Source organism: Thermobia domestica, chromosome 2, assembly GCF_964235325.1.
Source record: "Thermobia domestica chromosome 2, izTheDome1.hap1.1, whole genome shotgun sequence".
Taxonomy (NCBI): domain Eukaryota; kingdom Metazoa; phylum Arthropoda; class Insecta; order Zygentoma; family Lepismatidae; genus Thermobia; species Thermobia domestica.
In genome coordinates, this window is record NC_137455.1 from 162237441 (window position 1) to 162257355 (window position 19915).

General features: G+C 34.3%; 1 protein-coding gene across 2 annotated transcripts; it reads right to left on the reverse strand.

Annotated features, from left to right (window-relative positions):
• Window positions 1-651: 651 nt before the first annotated feature.
• LOC145676826 (uncharacterized) lies at window positions 652-12747 on the reverse strand. Of its 2 annotated transcripts, XM_081747618.1 has the most exons (5): window positions 12607-12747; window positions 7197-7423; window positions 5777-5954; window positions 4455-4551; window positions 652-778 (listed from the first exon to the last, which is right to left on the reverse strand). In XM_081747618.1, the coding sequence occupies exons 2-5, from the start codon at window positions 7413-7415 to the stop codon at window positions 715-717; spliced, it is 558 nt and encodes a 185-aa protein (XP_081603744.1). In that variant the 5' UTR covers window positions 7416-7423; window positions 12607-12747; the 3' UTR covers window positions 652-714. The 2 variants fall into 2 exon arrangements, with proteins under 2 accessions (XP_081603744.1, XP_081603740.1); XM_081747614.1 differs by lacking the exon at window positions 12607-12747 and having other exon boundaries at window positions 7197-8789.
• Between the last annotated feature and the right edge of the window lie 7168 nt (window positions 12748-19915).

A 19915-nucleotide genomic window follows, 5' to 3' on the forward strand; every position in this document is an offset into this window, starting at 1 on the left:
ATCCGAACAGTAATGCGTTTAGTGTTTGTAAGGTCTTCCACTGGGAATCGACCACGACCCTAGGCGCACCAAAGACGTACACCACTAGACAAGCGTCAAGGGCTAAGCAAACTTTTAAATTATCAGATTTCAGGAAAGAAAGAAATATAAATTAAATCCTAGAACCACTGCTACACAGGGTGCGAAATACTGAGGATGGCCATTCCCACACTTCAAAATTTTGGAAGAAAATTCATCCTAAATAATTTACTGGAGAGATAAGGTGACATCGACACTGTCAGAAGTATACAAACTATTTACAGTAAATCTGTGCAGTTAGTGGACAACCTCAGTATTTAGGATGAATTTTCTTCCAAAATTTTGAAGTGTGGGAATGGCCATCCTCAGTATTTCGCACCCTGTGGATAAGCATTATCCCTAACCTTACATATATCAATAATTTTGGATGTTCAATATATGAAATCTTCATTTCAAAACTTTCCAGTGCAATTTTTTTTTTTTTTTTTTTTTTTTTTTTTTACTTATTTATTTACTCCCATCTCTCCCCGATCATAACTGTTATGATTTCGCATCCTGCTGCTACATATTTGAAATAAATTATCCCTACATTCTACACAACAACTGATATAAGGTTCCATGAAAACAACCAGCTTGTATTACAATGTTATTTATTGAACTTATTTACATATTTTGTATTATTTCTAACTTATTTCCTTAATTGGGTTCCTCAACTTCAACGGTGTGACCTTCCACTACAGGTTTTGAATTTCTTCGTTCTCTGCAAAATAACGATCATAAATACGTACTGAAAAACATGTAATTGATTGCACAGTTAAAAGAAAACATTCATATTGTTTACCTTATAAATACGCTCTCATTAAAATAAATTATTATTCTTTGAAGTAAGTGCCACACAAGGCAACAGAGTCTGGCACTCGTTTCTCAGATCTGGTGATCCATGGCTTGGAGGCACTCCAAATATGATCTCTATAGCATTACGGTAGAATTTTTTATAGTGAATTAATATTCCCTAATCGAGCTCACCTATTCAGATGTTAGATTTGTAGTGTGACACTTCTTATTCAAAGTGTCTTGACTATGTCAAATACAATAAATTTCATCTTCCCATACTGAAAATTAATAAAGTAATTTTAAAACACTACTATACATAAACATTACCCAAACACTCTTTCGGTTTAGCGGCATCCCTTATATTCTACATTTTACGTTTTACAGCCTTATTTGATTAAATTTTGACGATCACTCATAAGAAACACTTGAAAGGAAAGAATCGCGTTTGTTACAATTACAACATACTCTCCCACAGTCTGATATTAAGTCGTCTCGGGATCGCACGAATCTGTCTGGGTCATACAGGGTCAGGGATCTGACTACTTCGGGATCACGAGTCACGAAGTATGTTACTCGTTTCATCACTGGTACCACTGCATGGTATTTATTCACTTTACCTATTTCAATGTTCTAGTGCCAGTAAATTTTCAGTAATTTTTTTTTTTTTTTTTTTTTTTTAAGTTTCCTAGCTGAAAATGTGCATTGTTCTGTGAGAGCATCAATTGAGATAAATCCAGAAAATGTCATATTGACTCACTCGGTACTGTTGTATAAGCACGGCGTTACGAAAAACAAACGAAGTAATCACTGATATAAGAAATCACTGAGAGATGGAAGAACAAATATTTACTTATTTCTTTAATTTTCTCTCCATGCCTTGTATGAAATGCAATCTGATCTCACGATTCACAGGAAAGATAGGTCATAAGTGTGTGAACCTATATACCTTGTATTCTTCACGGATTTTAATCCTGATCCTTACAGCGGAGGAATACATCTTTGCAACGTTTCATTCTTTCAAAACACAAGAATCACTGATAGGAAGACATGCATATTGCCTTCATCATACATATCAAATGAAGAAGGGATGACTCATTACCGTAAATGTAACACTAAGTTTATTTGACCCATATTCATGGAACGTCGTGTCGGAGTCATTAGCGTCGTTTCACAATTCATTATAGAGAAGTAATAAATACTCCTGCGACCTATCGACCTAGTTATTTATATCCCATCTTTGAAAGCAGAAACATTTCTCAGTGTACATGGCACAAGGCAGGAAAATCACTTCATTTACTTCAATCCAGTCAAATTCTGAATGCATTTTAAGACCTATGTCTACCTATTTATTTTCCTGGTAATTTGTTGTTGAGTGTTTACGCATACGCATACTTTGGCGTGCTCCATCCTATTGAAATCTTTTTGTCTTTGGGGGAAAAAAACTACTCTTACTTTTTAAATTTATTTTTTTATTACTGCCACTGCTGAATGAAGTCTTTATCTTGTGGATAAAACATTAACCTTTATTTCTTGTTCAATTTTAGTGTTGATTACTTCTTTTTCATACTGAATGAAGTCTTATCTTCCCGAAAAGTCGGGAATGTCTTTGTAAGAGAGAAATGTGCATTTACTATTATTTTGTCTTTTAACAAAATTTTCTAACTGCTGAAGTCTTTATCTTCTAGGAAAAAAAAAACTGTTTCTTGATTAGTTTTAATGTTATTTTACTTCTTTTCTATCTCCTGAATGAAACCGTATCTTCTGAGAAGGAAAAAAAAACTACAATACCATCTGTATCTTAATTAATTATAGTACTTTATTGCTTGTTTCTATACTAAACGAAATAATCTTATCGTCTGGAAGATTCTGCAATTGCATATTTCTCTATTACAATGGCATTGCAGAGTTTTCCAGAATGTAAGATGATTTCATTTACTATAGAAAAGAAGTAATTAACTCTAATCAATCAAGAAAGAGGGTGGTATTGTAGTTTTTCTCTCAAGAGATGAGTTCGTTCAGTAGATAGAAAAGATGTAAAATAACACTAAAATTAGTCAAGAAAAAAAGAGGTTAGTTGCTTTCTGTTTTTCATGCAGCAGGTAGGAAATGTTTTTAGAAGGCAAATATAACAGTAAGTGCCTATCTCTCTATTACTCTGACATCGCAGTTTTCAAAAAATGAAATTTCCCGCAGTATAGAAAAGAAGTAATCAACACCAAAATTAATCAAGGAATAAAAGTTATTCTTAGAAAAAAAAAAAAAGATTTCATTCAGCAGATAGGAGTAATCAAAAAATAAAATTACAGAGGTACTTTCTTCCAGAAGACAAAAAATAAAAATGTAAACAGTAATGAATCTCGATTATAGTTAATATTTCCATCCTCCGAGGAAAGTAACAGGCAAGTTGCTAAATTATAAAGGATAATAAAATAATAAATACATAGAAGGTAAACATTTCATCTCATTTCACTGTGTACTAATACATGAGTGCGTAAAAATGAACTCATCTCGCTATATAAAATACAAAGACCTAAGTGATTGAGTGACCGACAGATCTTTGCACAGGCCAAATCGCTTAAGATAGACAAGTTAAATATGGAAAGTACATGGGATTTGTTACGTAGGATACCACTAAGGAAGGATTTTTGCAAATTCGACAGGAAGGGGAGGAAAATAGGTGTGGGACGTATTTTTAAAATATGACCATATCTCCGAATTCCTTAAGGTTACAGACTTGAAATTTGATATTCGGATGTATCATTTCAAATAATTTGACATATTTAAGCGGTTTTTGATATTTTAGTACAAAGGAAAAAAAGAAAAAAAAAGTGAGAAAGAAAAGAAAAGGAGTGAGAATTACAATTATTATAAGATGTCAAAATCTCTGAATTTATGAAGGTTTGAAACATGAAATTTGGTATTTTCATATTATTTAAAATAAGTAGATAAGAATTTAAGCGCTTTTGAAATATGCCTCGGAGGTAAGAAAGGGGGGTGGAAAGAAAAATGGATGGGGATTATAATTATTATAGTAAAGTATTTAATTCCTTAAGGTGAGAGATTTGAAGTTCAGTATTTCCATTTCTCATTTAAAATACTTTGCCACGTGTTTCGGCCCTCTTTTTTCTTTTTTGACATGCTAGTAAAAAGGGAAAGAAACGATGTGGAGAGGAGAAAAAAAAAAGGTGGGGATTACAATTATTCTAATAAAATGTCGGTATCTCTAAATCTTTTAAGATTTGAAATATGGAAGTAACTTCTCATTTAAAATTATTACAAAAGCGTTTTATGATACATATCCTAAAAGGAAGAAAAAGGGAAGGATTACAATTATTATAATAAGATGTTCATATCTTGGGGTCCGGGAAAGTAAGAGGCATTGAAACGGTGGAAATCTCTTTTTCCTCCAAATCCACAGAATTCTATGCATATGATATTGATCTAGTGACCTATAGATGTGAGAAATGTAGTGAATACAAAACGTATATGTAGAGAAGAACGCGTCCATGGACTAAGTTGCAGATCCCTAGCTTATTTAGTGATGGTAAGAACTTTCCGATATCTCTCGTGATTGTAAGGAAAATAGGTAAAACTATACTTACCTACGCAGTAGTCTAGGCTCCGCCTGCTGCAGCCAAACACCCAATACTTCCTTCACCGTTTCTTCTGTTGCGACGGTGTACATCTTACGAACAGCAGCTGAAAAGAAAGATACAATTTCAAGCAAGTACTAGCGATTTTTATTCTTTAAAAAAAAACAAAAAAAAACTGTCATTTGAAATAAATTTCCCTCTTAAATAGCTTTACGGAATTATGGTATGGTTTGTAAACATGGATACCTAGAGCTGAAACTAATTCCTATATTATTTTTCAAGTCACCTGAGCTAGGCCCCTATTTTGTGATTTTTATGTAAGGGTACTATAGAAAGTTATCTTCCACCACACTTTTGGTATATTATATAATGGAAAAGTTACATTTTTCGATACAAGTGTAACAAGACTTTCTTCCGGTGCCCTTAGTGGTGATATGGTTTTGAGTCAACGTTTAAAGTCACCTTAAATAACACTACAAAAAACACATGTGTTTTGGCTAACTTCGTTGTCACGAAAAATTGAAAGATGAAGTCGACAGAAAGACGAAAGTTTGACTATTCGCCGTCTTGAAAGCCTGCAACTTTTCTCTTTTTATACTGGAATTATGGTAACTTCGAAAGCTATGTTCTTCTAGTGTTTTATCTGCGTTCCAGTGTTAGACAAAGAGCTCTGAAATTTTGCACCTTTAAAATATCGGCAGGGGAGACAGTTTGGCATACTATGTAATACTACCAGACTAACAGTGTTGCCAACCCAACAAAGTTATATTCGTGTGGTAGACAGTATCAAATTTACAGGTATACACGAAAAGTCTGGTGCAAAATTATACTTCACAGTAGTGATTCCTACACTGTACTTCAATTTAAATTCGTTGACACTATTGACTTTATTTAGCCCTGGAATCATTCCTACCTTGGAATTTTATTTGGTTTTAGATTTTCCGTACACCTTACAAATTCTTTTGAATGCTTTTTCAAGCAAAGATTTGTTTAAATATGTACTTTGCCAGTAAAGCTTTGTTTACAACATAGAGTGTTGGATCAGTTATTGAATTTCCTATACATTCTACACAGATGTTATATTCACCCAGTAAGGGTGAACACATTTACATATTTTACTACTTGACAGTAAAAGAATCCTAAAGTACTCAAAGCATACTTTATTCATGAAGAATTACTTCTGATTGCTTGGGACATACTAATATGAGAACACACGTCCAGTACGAGAGAAGTAAGACTTAATAATTAGCAAACTGGAATTTTGTATGGTTACTAGCATAAATACATAAATGAAGTTAAATATTTCAGTACAACTTTTCAAATCAACTTACTGTTGATCTTATTGCACATTTGGTTGGACCCAAAGGTGTGCTTTTTTGCTTCATGATCCTTGGTTTCCTGCCAGAGTAGGTGAATTCCATTGCGAGTTTGTCGCACAAAGTTCTTCTTATTGCATTGTGAGCGAAACCTTTTAAAATCCTTACCACCAATTGACAGTAATACTTTTACCTGAAAGAAAGGAAAGTATTTAGATCTCATGCATGCTGAAATCAAAAAGAAAAGCAATATATATAAGGGTCCGTATTGTTATGTTTTTCTACCAGTGGAAAAAAAAACGAAGCATGAATGAAACTAGATTAATTTTTAGATACCGTAATGTGAAGTGTGAAAAAAAAAAAGCGTGGGGTTCTGAGTTTCACGGAAGGCCGTATCAAATGGGCTACGTGACTAACAAAAACTGTTTGCCTGGGATTTATTTGGTAACTTTCAGCTTTATATCGGAATAGCGGTTATTTAAAAGGACCATTGTCCGTTTGAATTAGAAAAAAATACTATATATATATATATATATATATATATATATATGTGTGTGTGTGTGTGTGTGTGTGTTTGTGTGTGTATGTATATGGAAATTACATACACTTCCAAAAGTAACAAGTAACAGTAGGTTAATCAATGCTGCCAAAAAGTAGTGTCAGAAAATAGCTAAATGACGCACAAAAACTAGCTAAAAATGGCTCAACTTACCTTAAATTATAGGTAACAGAATTTAGGAATAAAGGAACTAAATATTTGGTACTTTAAGTCTACTAGTTTACAAAGATGTTCTAATATTATTTATCTTTTGATATCCTCAAATCAAACAGTTTCACAATACAATTTGTTCCTTCATTGACTAGAAGTAATAAAATCTCTTGAATTATTTTCAACTTCTAATGCTGGGTATGGCTTCATAACACTATTGATCTATCACAAAAATATATACATGCACATGCACGCATCTCAACAAGAAAAACTCCACCCAAACTAAAAATACACTAGAAACTAATCAAACAAATTGACTATGGAGAAACCAGATCCAGGAATCCCAATTTACCGTGACGGATAGGTGAGACTGATAAAAGATATCTAATCTACTGTGACAATGTAAGTGCTGTTGTAAACAAAAGAATTAGAAAAATACCAAGATAAACTACTTTTTTTTAGGTTTTTCATATTTCCTAAAAAAAAAAAAAAAAAAAAAATTGACTGCAAAAGATGTAATTGCCGCTATATTAGCAAGTATGAATGGCAAGTTGACCAAAATTATAGTCCATAGCTAATGCACATGATAATGGCTAAATTGGCAAAAATGGAGTTGATGCTAACATTGAGTCAAAAGAGAGATGTTCCAAAAAGACGTAAATTAAAAGATATAACAAAGATTTGAAACCTGCTTCATAACTTGTACAGGTTTGATAGGATACTTACATATTTCTTTCCGAAGTTAGGTTCTTCAAGCTTTCTCTCAAATGTTTGAAAATCATTCAACGTTCGCAGAGGCAGAAGGCCAAGAAGTTCGGATTCTTCGTTTATGGACTCTGCTTTCACACTCACACCATTACTTAGAAGTGTGTCGACCTTCTTCTCGACGGAGGATACTCTTTCACTAAGGTCAGCTAAAGTAGATTGCATTTGGCCAAATACCATTCTGATATCTGCAATAAATTTTAGGAAATATTGTTTTGAAGGTGTTAATATAACTAGAAAATATATTATTTCACAAACCATTGAAACAATTAAATGTACATTCATGTTCAAAATGATTGTCGCATATCTATAACTGTCTTCTTGTAAGAATATAATTTGATAATGATTTTGCAGGATACTTTTAATACCGATACTATGTGTATAATCGAGAAATGTATATTTGTGGAAAATTTTATAGGGAAAGAATTATAAGCACATAAATTAGAATGAGTAAAACAAATGGTCAAGAAAGCTTTATTTTCGTTTTATTGTTCTTATTTACTGCTCTTTTGACATGAAATTTGCCACATACATGTCTTTGCCGATTACGCACATACCAACATTGTAAGAAATACAGGGCGAATTCGTTATCAAACTTTATTCCTACAACAACATATTTATAGACATGCGACAATAATTTTGGACATGGGTGTACGTTTGTGGTGGACAAACACCGTGTGCGTAGATTTTCTCAGGGTTCTACCGTTTCCCTCCACTTTCTTCAATCCATTATTTAATTCATTCTCATCATCACCGTCTCCTTTAGGCTGCCCCGCATAACCGTGGGACAAAACTCAAAGATTTTATTTAAATATGATTTCGCTGTTCATTTAATCAGAAATCTTGGGGGGAAAAGTGGAGAACAATTAGGAAGACGTGTGTAGAAGACCACTACGTTGCAGAATTATGACCAGGTCATTAGAGTATGACTTCATAAATCAGCACTGCGGAAGGAAAGGGTTGATTGCTCAGAGGTAGAACGTTGCCTTTTGGTACGACGGATCTTTGGTTCAATCTCCGGCCTTATGAGTTTATGATGGACAATATCATATTCCTGAGGGTTTTCCCGTTCTCATGCCACTAATTCCTTCATAATCATTCAATATTATTAGTCAATCCCTGTATCTTAACATTAACCCTAGGAAGACTAAACTATAATTGGTCACGTGAAAGACTAAGGGGTGTCAATTTTGCTCGTGGTTGTAAATTCCAATTTTAACCCTACTAATGTATTTTAAAGTTATTTAATGACTGCTACTAATAAATGTGAGTTGTAAAATTATTTTAAGACTTGTGAAATTTTATTTTATAGGAAATATTACAAGTCCCAGTACAGACTACTACCGCATTTGGTTAGCAGACATGAAGTAGCTTGAAATACAATTCGCCTGTGTAGATAATTTACTATACTAAACCTGAGAGTATTACGTTTGCTCAATGTATAAAAGTAGATTATGTTAATTTAGTCATCCATTCAAAGAATAGATAAGTTTACATGATCCTTTCAAAGTAAAACTGTACTCCTCTTAACATTTCTAGGTTGCTAAAAAAAAATGTACTTAGTCTCCTACGCTAAAAAAAAAAAAAAAAAAAAACTACGACAATAATGTGCTTTTTAATAAAACTAAATTTAAGTTTAGATTACAAAAGAAAATACAAAAAAATTCAAACCTTGTAAAATTCATTTGTTCGGGCAAAGAGAAAAAGAAAGTGCGGGCAAATTTGACCCACCTTCGTTTTTCTATGGTTAAGGACATAACAGCGGGGTTGTGAAGAACGGGACCTACAGCTTAAAGTGAGATCCGAACCACTACTCAGTTGCACTCGAGAGATATTGTTCTTCATTTGAACTCGAAACCAGAATCCCTTGATAACAAAGGCGATAAATCCACAGACCCATCATCCACGGAGGTCAACTGATAGAAATACGTTGCAGTGATCTTGCATACTTGTGAATATTTTAGGAGCCACTTAAGAACCAAAAGGGAAAAAACTGCAAAATGGAATCACTCTATAGTTATACAGATTAAATCAATGGACAATTTTAAAAGACTATATAGTACAGAAGATCTAATTTAGTCAGTCAGAAATATAGGCTTAATTTAATTTGCTAATCAATACAGGAAGTGACTAATAGTTCTGGACCATTCATACTATCTTTCTAAATAAAACTTTTTATTATTAACAAACCAGTCAAACCTAATAGAAATCTCTGTTTCGTCGATCTACTTTCCAATGTTATAAATTTAGACACTTAATCAGCTTCTGTGGAAAAGTTTTGTTGACCGTCCGCTAGTGTGGCAGCGCACTACAGGCAGTTCGGCGGGAACTCCAAACTTGATAAAATAAAATCACAATTAAAGAGACAAGTTAAAAAAGTATATTTCACGAATCCCACCCCCACTCAACTTGTGGACTATCATGCCTCCGACAAGGAAAATTCAAGCTTAACCAATGCTGAAGGAGTAGACTGCTGAATAATTTATGATGTAATGGCAAATCATTTGCAGAACTATTTGACCTATGACCTATAGTTTGAGCGAGTTGCGTTCATTTCTCGAGGTTGCGACCTTGTTCAATCGAATCATCAGCCTCAAATTACCTTTACTCTCAAAAAAAAGGGGGCAACGGTTACTCCACTTTAATCTAAGGTAAACGTATTAAAAAAAAAAAAAAAAAAAAAAAAAAAAACTGGTGTAAAGCAAACATTCCGGTTTAAGTGAAAAAAAGTTTAAAAAAACACGGTTTTGGCCAATCCTGAAAAATAGCGTTATTTCTTTATTACATCCGTTCAGATTGCAAATATTTTTCTGAGATTTTAGATCCAGACTTCATTCACCTGGTAGAAAAAAAAGTAAACAAAAGCACTAAAATCAATTAAGAGACAGAAGTTACTGTTTTTAGAGGATAAAAAGATAAAAATGTAAGCAACGAAAAACCTAGTTTTCTTCAAACTTTCACCCTCGACTTCTTACCTAACAAACTTCAAACTAATATGCCAACTTATTTTCGCGTAATAATCCATTTTGAATTATTATTAATATCTAATAACTAATTTTTCGAAATTCATCGTTCTTTTACCCTAAACCCAAAAGTCCATACCCGATCGAACCTTTTCCTTGCACTTATTGTAAAGCGATGAAATGAGTGATATCACTTAATCTAAGATTGATGAAGTATACCTTAGAATAAGTAATTGTTACTAAATAAAGTCGGACATAAGTATTTATATTCTTCAATTTTGACCCCAACCTCCGAATAAATATGGAAGAACATAAGGAACGAAAGATAAGCATGATGCATTCTAAAATGAGTGAAATGTCCAGGCTTGCTTGCTGCATTTAAATATCATCCGTACCGATTCTTGGGGAAGCCACATCGGTTAAAATTTTTAGTGTATCGGTGAAAGCTAAAACAAGAAAGCTTAGGCAATGTATTAATTCAAAGCAGTTTTCTCCTCGATTGTAGAGATAAAACGTAATTTTCATTACTTTAGCGGACGGCTCTCCAAATTTAAATCGATTTTTTCACTAGATTTGGGGCACTACTTTACAAACGCTTCACGAACCACAGCTGAGCGAGCGGAGGGGATTAGAAGCCCCGTAGGACTCGTTTTTTCCCCTTATCTTTTAAGTTACACACGATTGGCATTGCAGCCATTGTAGACTGTCATTTTCCAAAACTTAACATACAAATACTGGCATTTCGTTCCTTGCTTGTATTCAACCGCCTTCCGCCCTGGCAAATAGCTCCACCATAACATACTTACTTTCCCATGTATACTCATTTGCACATACAATTTATTGAGTTTAAAACACTTACATTATCATTTAACTACCTTCATTATTAATATGGGATTAACTTTAGCAGATGGCTCTACCTAATTAAATAAATTATTTTAATGTGTTTAGACTTCATAAATCGTATCTGTTATATAGAATCCTACGAAATGGAAAATTAAGTATGTTATGGTGGATCTAATTGACAAGGCGGTAGGCAGACGAATACAAGCAAGGAATGAGATGGCAGTAAGTACATATGAAGCTTTGGAAAATGACCGTCTACAATGGTTGCAATACGAAACGCGTGTAACTTAAAAAGTAGAAAAAAAAACGAGCCCTGCGGGGCATCTATTCCCCTTCGCTCGCTCAGCTATGCTACGTAAAGTGTTATGTAACGGCATATTTTTTGAACTGGGGGGGGGCGCATTATTTTGCTTAAATTTTGTACTATCTTGGTATATATTTTGTATTTTTTTTTTTATGGTTTAGGTAGGTTAAGTTAGTTTGGGTTAGGCTGGATTAAGATACTTGGGCATTACTCGAGCAGATGGTTCTACCAAATGTTCACACATTGCATTTCCGGGTTCCTTTTTGTAGAATATCTACTAAATGAGAAGCTAGTGCATAAACCACGAACCAACTTGTGCTAGGTGGCCACAAAAAAAAAGCACGAATGCCATCTAACCGAGTCAGGGCAGGGGTGTTGCTGGGTATCCCGAGCGGAGCGAGGGGATGCGTCCGTAGAAAGCAGGCGTATCAGCGACGGAGGACATGCACATAAACGAGGAAAGTGGAAAAATACATAAAATATCCGCAATAATTTTTACATGGTGATTTTACCTGAATTCGTACTTTCTTCCTATATTTTCTGTTTTTGATGATTTAGGTTAGGTTTGGTTAGTTATGTTAGTAATTACGGTTACGTAACACCAACTCAATTCTCCTGTAAACACGGTGGTTTTACCTGATTTTGGCCCCCAAGTTCCAAAATTCTCTATATGTAACAGTATTATCTCAAATCTAGTGAAAAATGACCATAAAATCGATATAAATATGGTACAGCCGTCTGCTAAAGCAATACCTTAACAGTTATCAAGTATTCCACCTATAAATTTTTAATATGATAAAGCCGTCTGCTGAAGTTAACCCTCTAATTTTTGTACTGATATTCAGGGGTGTCCGAGGAATATTTTCTAGGGAGGGGCCCATCTCCATGGTTGCTATATTACGCTTGGTATTTAATATACATGGTTTCCTATATTACGTATACATTTTCGTAAGCCAAAGGGGGCCCGGGCCCCACCGCCCTCCCCTTCGGGCGCCTATGCTGATGCTAATTGTCAAGAGCAATCACTGACTTTAAAGAATCCAATGGCTAAATATGGTATACATTATACGGATGAACACACTTAAAAAAAAGAAAACAACATAAAAGGTATAAACATAAAATTCCATCCATATTTGAAAAGTAATGAAGTCATACTATCCTAAAAGCGCTCAGCGCACCAGTCTAAAATAAAAATCACCTTTTTATTTTGTAACTAAAACTAAAGTAGGGCTTACTATTACATTTCATACACATAGCTTACCTTTGTTTACCTTTTGGAAGAAATCAAACTACTCACCAATCCTACAGATGGCTCCATTTGCTAAACAATCGACAAACGTCAAGCGTTTTGAATCAAGCTTGAAATAGGCTTAGTAGAAAGTTGATAAATTCAAGCTTCTTTTCAAGTTAAAAACAAGCTAAAATAAACGTTGATTGTCGCTTGTCGCATTCAAGCTTCTTTTCAAGTTGAAAACAAGCTAAAATAAACGTTGATTGTCGCTTGTCGCATCAACTGTACATTGCTAAGCCAAAATCAAGGGAAAGCGACCCTTGATTTAAGCTTACATGCTATCTGGGTCAGTGTCGCGTTTACAAAAGCTCTCCATTGATTTCTGTCCTTAGCCAACTGGACCCAATCTCTACTTTATATTCCAGTCTCTCCAAGAACCAAGGGCGCCGATCCAGGGGGACCAGATCCCCCAAACTCATGTGGGACCCCTATTGTATTTATGAATATACAATATTTGACATAATCTGAATGCAATTCGTCTTAAAATCCTCATATATATGCCTTCTTCATCTGAATGCCACCCCCCAAAATTTACAGACAAATCGGCGCCCTTGCCGAGAATCATTTTAATATTGTCCTCCCATCTGAGCCTCGGTCTTCCTAATGGTCGTTTTCCTATTTGGATTTCCAGTTAGAACTTTGAAAGTGTTTCTATTTTCTTCCATTCTGGCTACATAACCTGCCCATTTGAGCCTCCTAGACTTGATGACCCCAACAATGTTTTTGTAAACGGTATAAAATTATGCAGTTCCTCGTTATGAAATTTCTGCAATTCCCCATTCCCGTTCCTCTTGGAGTTCCAATATTGCACTAAGAGAAAAAATATAGGTGGCGTACTTAAAACGAAGGTTACATGCGTAATTCCTGTAGTTTTTGGACTTAACGTACAGCAGACGTATAACTGAAAACGCATGTTTTATAATACTTTCTGTATAAGTGTTCCATCTGTACGTACTTTCCGTATGAAACAATTAGGATCTCACATACAAATGGACTTATATAACATACAACTGTGGAATGTAACATAAGTATATGCATGTGGTATACGAAAAACTATTAGATGTCAGACATCCTGCAATGGCATTGATGTAACATCCAAGGGCAGTCCCTACGTAACATACGAATAACGTATGCTCCACATTGATTTCTGTAGCAAGCAAGAGGATAACTTACATTTGTACAATATACCGCTGTCTGGAGAACGGATTTTTCTCAGTGTGGTTTAGTCAGTGACCATGTTTCGCAACCATACAGCACAACAGGCATGATTATCATTTTATATTTTAAGCTACAAATTCCTCAACAGAATTCGCGACAACCAAAGGTTTTTAACTGAATAATAACACGAAATCCCTGCTTTCAGTTGACATCAAATTTTTTAGTGATTATGGTTTTGGTCTGTTAATAATGATTCTAGATATTTGATAGTATCCATTTTGTCGAAAGAAAATATTATTTGATATTTTAACACATCCATAAAATGCAGTACAGTGAAATCTCTCTAAAGCGGACAGCCGTGGGGAATCAAAAATTGTCCGCTATAGAGAGGTGTCCGTCTTAGAGAGGTTTCGATATTTTCTTACGTAAATTAGTAAAGAAGGTGATATATAATTACAAACTATTGAAGGTGATTTACCAAACCGTCCTATTACTGTGGGCATGTCGACATCTGCGGATTCTCTACAAATCGCTTTGAAAGAAATTTTGTCTAATCCGAAACTTCTCTAACCACTCGTTCGAGACCTTGAAATCTGAAACATCCATTTCTGTTGTTACCTCCAAATTCTTAGCTTTTAGCATCGACCCTAACACAGGATTTTTTTAATTATTTTCATTGTTATTTTCACACTTTACTTTATTATCTTGTCTTGGTTTTATATTATCTCAGGTGCTTGTGTTTCACCGATACAAAAATTTTCAGATATCCTTCGCACACCTCAGTATTCTTCGAAAATTCAATCAATTCGATTTTAATATTAGCGCTTCTCGTGGCATTTCGAAAGCTCACAACAACTTACACCTTATTGCTTATTCGATGCAGAATGACTTGAAAAGATTTACTTCTACAAATAGAGGCACTAAGACAACATGCGAATACGCGGACAAAAAATACCAAACATGTCTTCTGCTTGATTCCAGCGGAACAGTAGAATGACGTGTCATCCCAAATGGCAGGCAACTGTCAATCACTTTTGATCCTAAAACAGGTTGGGTGGGAGTGGAATGCAAGCAAAGGATATGAGGGACAAAGACGCTTCATCTGAGTTTCTGAACAGCCAGTTGACGAGGAAAAATGTTATTACAATGCTTCCTTGGTGATACATGTATGCATTACTGAAAATATACTTTTTCTGTACTTTTCAACTTGTTTCTAGAAAAGGTGTCCGTAATATGGAGGTAAATAATACCTATAAGAGACACAAAGGACTGTCCGTGTCCGTACTAGAGAGTGTCCGCTTTAGAGAGGTTTGTCAACATGGCTTTTCCTATTACACTGTTTGGGGATTACAAAATATGTCCGTTATGAGAGGTGTCCGCATTACAGAGGTGTCCGTTAGTAGAGGTTTCACTGTATTACAATCCCGACAAACTTTCATTTATTTAGTTTTCTCTGCATTTACTTTTAAGCCTATATCTCTGCAAGCGTTAAATAAGATTTCTGCATTCCTTTCTATTGTTCTATCATCCCCTATTAAATTTACATCATAAGCATACGCCATAACCTGGTAAATACAATTCAGCTCTAGGACCTTTTTCCTGTCTTTGATTTTCCTTATAGTGTTCTCCAGAACAAAGTTAAACAATAATGGCGACAACGCATCTCCTTCTTTCAGGCCATTCTCAACGTGAAAGCTCGTGAACAAGAATTTCTCTACTCGAACCTTACTTTGGGATTCATTTAAACATATTTTAATTAATCTACTTTTTCACTTTTGTGTTGCAAATTCCGTAAGCATGTTGTACAATGTTTCCCTCCTACCATAGTCTAAAGTCAATAATTGATGTGCCAGAATATTGTATTCCCAGTCCTTTTTCAAGTATTAGTTGAATTGTAAATATCTGGTCGATAGTTAATCGATTTTACCTACATCCGCTCTGATAATCTCCAATAATTTCATCTGCGTATGGAGTCAATCTTGCTAATAGAATGTTTAAGAGAATTTATTGGATGTTGACAGAAGAGAAATGCCTCAATAATTATTACAATCAGTTTTGTTGCTTTTCTTCTGAACTGGAACAATGATTGATTCTTTTCACTCTTGTGGTAATTCCTTCTTGTTCCAGATAAGGAGAATGAGTTTGTGCATCTTGCTCTACAATTTTTCCCCTCCAGCTAAAATTAAGTGAACCAGAATTTCGTCTACACCCAGAGATGTGTGTTTCTTTAATTTTTTAAGTTGATTTTGAGTTTAACGTCCCGTTCAGCAGCGAGGCTATATGAGACGTGGACTTACTGATTAACGTGGAATCCGAACCACATGAGCTTCCGCCGGGAATCGAACCCGGGTCTCCCACACAAAAGCTTTAATTTTTAATAGCGATTTCTATTTCTGTCTGGTTAGGTTCTGCAATATACAGTTATACTGTATGCGTTTCACTTTCGCACATTAGTTCTTGGCTATGTGTTAAGCAAATCGTCAAAGAAATTTTTCCATCTATTTAAGATGCAATCCTGATCAGTGAGAACTGTACCTTTAGCTTTATTTAATATATAAGCACGAAATTGATGGCCTTTAATGCATTAATGCATTTATACATGTCCCGAATGTGTTTATTTTTACTATTATCTTCAAGTTAATTAATTTTAGCTTTCAAAAATCGCGTTTCTTTTTTCTTAAAGTTCTGTGAGTTTTCCGCCAGATGATTGAACTTTTATGTAGTTATTTTGTTCGGATTTTGCAGCCAACGCGGTTTCTTCTGTTTTCTCTTCTCTGCTACTTTAGTGCATTCCTGATTGAACCATGATTTGTTCCTACGGATTTCTGCGTGTCCCAATATTTCTTTTGCTGAAACCTTAATGTTATCACTAATTTCAACCAAGTATCCTGAAAACTAGTGCACTCCGAACCTTCTAAAAGCGAGAATCTATTCGACACTTCAATCTGGCTCCCCTCTCATCTGTCTCTCCTCTAATTTCTTTAAATTAAACCGCTCCGTTTTCAGATATCGAATATTTCCTTTATTAAACGATAGTCTCTCTCTTATTATCATAATCAACTCCTCCGAACGACCGAACATCAGTTGTGCTAGACTGTTTTCTTCTATGTACTAAAACATGATCGATTTAATTATATGTTTTTCTGTCTGGTGAAGTCCAAGTATATTTATGAACGTCGCGATGTGGGAATTTTGTAATCATCACGATAAGGTTTCTGGATTTGCAAAGTTCACGAGTCTAATGCCGTTGTCACAACCTTCCTTATGCAGACATTTATTCCCTATAATCGGTTTAAAAATACCCTCTCGTTTTACCTTTGCATTGAAACCGCCTAACAGAATTTTCATATGGTATTGCAGGAGATGATCAAATACCCGTTCTATTCTTTCGTAAAAACTTTTTTATTGTCATCCTTACTTTCTGTTGGAGTACCGAACCTTAAGAGAAGTAAAAGAAAGTCTATCATTAACAAATTCAACCCATGTAATTGCTGATATTATGTATTTGTTTGTGAACGAAAAGCCCTAATCCTAGTTGGTAATTTTTAATTCGTTCCCCGTAAAAGAACGTAAAATTTCAAAGACTTGACTCCTCCATTTCCTTCTCATCCAACTTTCTGATATCCCACTAGGCCCATCTTCTATTTCTAAACTCATTCGTTACACATTTTAACGCGCCTGCCCTATAGAGATTTCTTATATTCCATGTTCCAATTCTCATGTCGATTTTACTTTGCTGAGTTTGTGCCAAGTTATGAATTCTGATTCGAGGATTCATCGAATATATCTGAACAAGCTTTTTTATTTTTTATTCTTATTTATTTATTTATTTATTTTACAGGCTGAGTTGTTAGCCGACACATCAAATCCTCAAGCTGGAGGATCACCCTTTGTATGTCCGCGACTGCTTATTCAGTATATTCGCAGCTAATCTCTATATTCCATAGGCCTTCTCGTCGATCCAAAACCTGAGGATGCGCCGTGGTGACTGAAAGACCACATTTTACGGAAATTAATATAGCTATATTTTAGAATTACAATAGATACTGATTATCCGAACACTGATTTAAAATACACAGGAACAATCAATATGCTTGGATATATGGATGCACATTAAGACTGTGAAAGCTTCAATGCCATAAAAATCGTAAATTAGAGTCTAGTGTCAGTGTAGTATTTCATGAATGCATCGTACGTTTGACTATTCGAACTATTCTTGATGTATTACATTGTTTCGTTTTATAGCTACATAACTTTATAATGTTTTTGTAAGTGATTATACTCTTTACCTGTTCTCCGCCAATAGCAACTGTAGGAATTTATAATACAAAAGTGAAATACAGAAAGATATTTTTTTAAATGTGATATTTCGCAGGTCATCTCATGTAAAGGGTGCCTTGTATTCTTCACAGGTTCTTTATTTACAATCACTATTCGAATTTATTATACAAAGCTGGTACACAGGACAACTAAAACCACTTATCTGTAATGTGATGTTTCGTAGGGCGCCTTATGTAGAAAGCGCACTGTACCTTTCACGGATTCTTTACCAATAGTAACTGTATGTATTTATTGTACAGAACTGTGGTATACAGAAGAGTAAAGAAAATCGTTCATGTTTGATGTGAACTCGCAAGGGTGCCTAATGTAAAGGGCGCACTGCACCTTTCACGAGTTCTTTACCAATAAAATTGTAAGAATTTATTACTAAATCTTGTACCTTTATTTATACTGTGATGTTTCGGAGGGCACACCGGGACACGTCCCGGTGGGCCAGCACGGGCCTGGGTGTAAGTGAAAACAGATTAAGAACAAATAATAAAGAAACTAAGTCTACCTGATGAATATTTTAATAGACCAGTGTGTCTTTGTCTTGTCTTCTTCACTATGAATAGTGCTGATTTTTGCATCAGGTTTTTTCAACCCTAGTATGCTTCTAATATTTGTTATTGAGTATTTCGTGATTAGTTGTATTTCACTATCTATTTTATTGGTTCAGTTTTTGAAGTTATATGAAGTAAGCGATTTTTTTTTGTAATAAGCTGTATATTTCAATGAAAGTTTTGTCTTTTTTGTTATGTTTATATATATTTATTTTATGAATGTTTGAACCTTCCTGGGTCATATAGCTTCTTGAATGTTGATGATTGATTTGTATTTAGCTATGTATACATTTGACGTGCTAAGTTAGTAATTATTATAAATATATTTTCTTCAATCTATTGGTATTGTTCTTCTGTAAGTAATATATATATATATATATATATATATATATATATATATATATATATATATATATATATATATATATATATATGTGTGTGTGTGTGTGTGTGTGTGTGTGTATTCCTATAAGTTGATCTCGGTAGCTATCAAAAATTGTATGATGAGTCGTATCGATGTCCAATTATTATTAGCCAGTATATATTTATAAGATAGAGGAGCATATCCATGAATTTTGATTAATTGTTTTAATAGATCTGTCCTTACATCTTGATATGATTCGTATTGAAATAATATGTGGTTGATTGTGCCGACTCCTTTGTCGCACCAGCGGTGGTACGTTTCCTTTTTTTAATTTAAAATAATTTGTAAGGAGTTAAAGCCGTTCCGAAGATTAATCTATAATATGTTAAGACCTCTCTCCTGTTCCATGTTTTGAAAGTTTGTTCTTTTTCATTTTTATTAGTGTGTATGTTCAAATATAATTTTCCTGGTAGAATTGGTTGATGCTTTTTCCATTCGTTTATATTTATTTGTGTTATTCTAGATAACTCTGAATAGAAATTTTGTGGGTTAAGTTTTATTAAAGTTTTGTTTCCTTCTTTACATGCACTCTTTGCAGCTCTGTCTATGATGTCGCTATTTATAATGTTGACATGAGCCCTCGTAAAACCAATAATTATTGAGTAATTTTGTTTCTTCATTGTAGAGTAAAGATATTTGATGTTGAGTATTATCCATGAGACTTTGTTATTCCAGTGCGTGGTTGAAAGGGCCGTGATTACACATGCAGAATCTGTGTATATTATTGCTTTTTTGATTTCCTGTTTTTTATGTATAAAAAGGTTTGTCTTATTGCGAATGCTTCGCCATCAAAAATATACATGTTTTTTGGTAA

What these genes read in the sequence shown, in the direction of transcription:
- LOC145676826 (XM_081747614.1), bottom strand. Translation starts at nt 7,520, where the DNA reads ATGAATGTACATTTAATTGTTTCAATGGTTTGTGAAATAATATATTTT. An exon ending in AATGTGCAATAAGATCAACA is followed by an intron (nt 4,552 to 5,776) that starts GTAAGTTGATTT and finishes CTTTCTTTTCAG; the next exon opens with CTGCTGTTCGTAAGATGTAC. An exon ending in GAGCCTAGACTACTGCGTAG is followed by an intron (nt 779 to 4,454) that starts GTAAGTATAGTT and finishes GTTATTTTGCAG; the next exon opens with AGAACGAAGAAATTCAAAAC.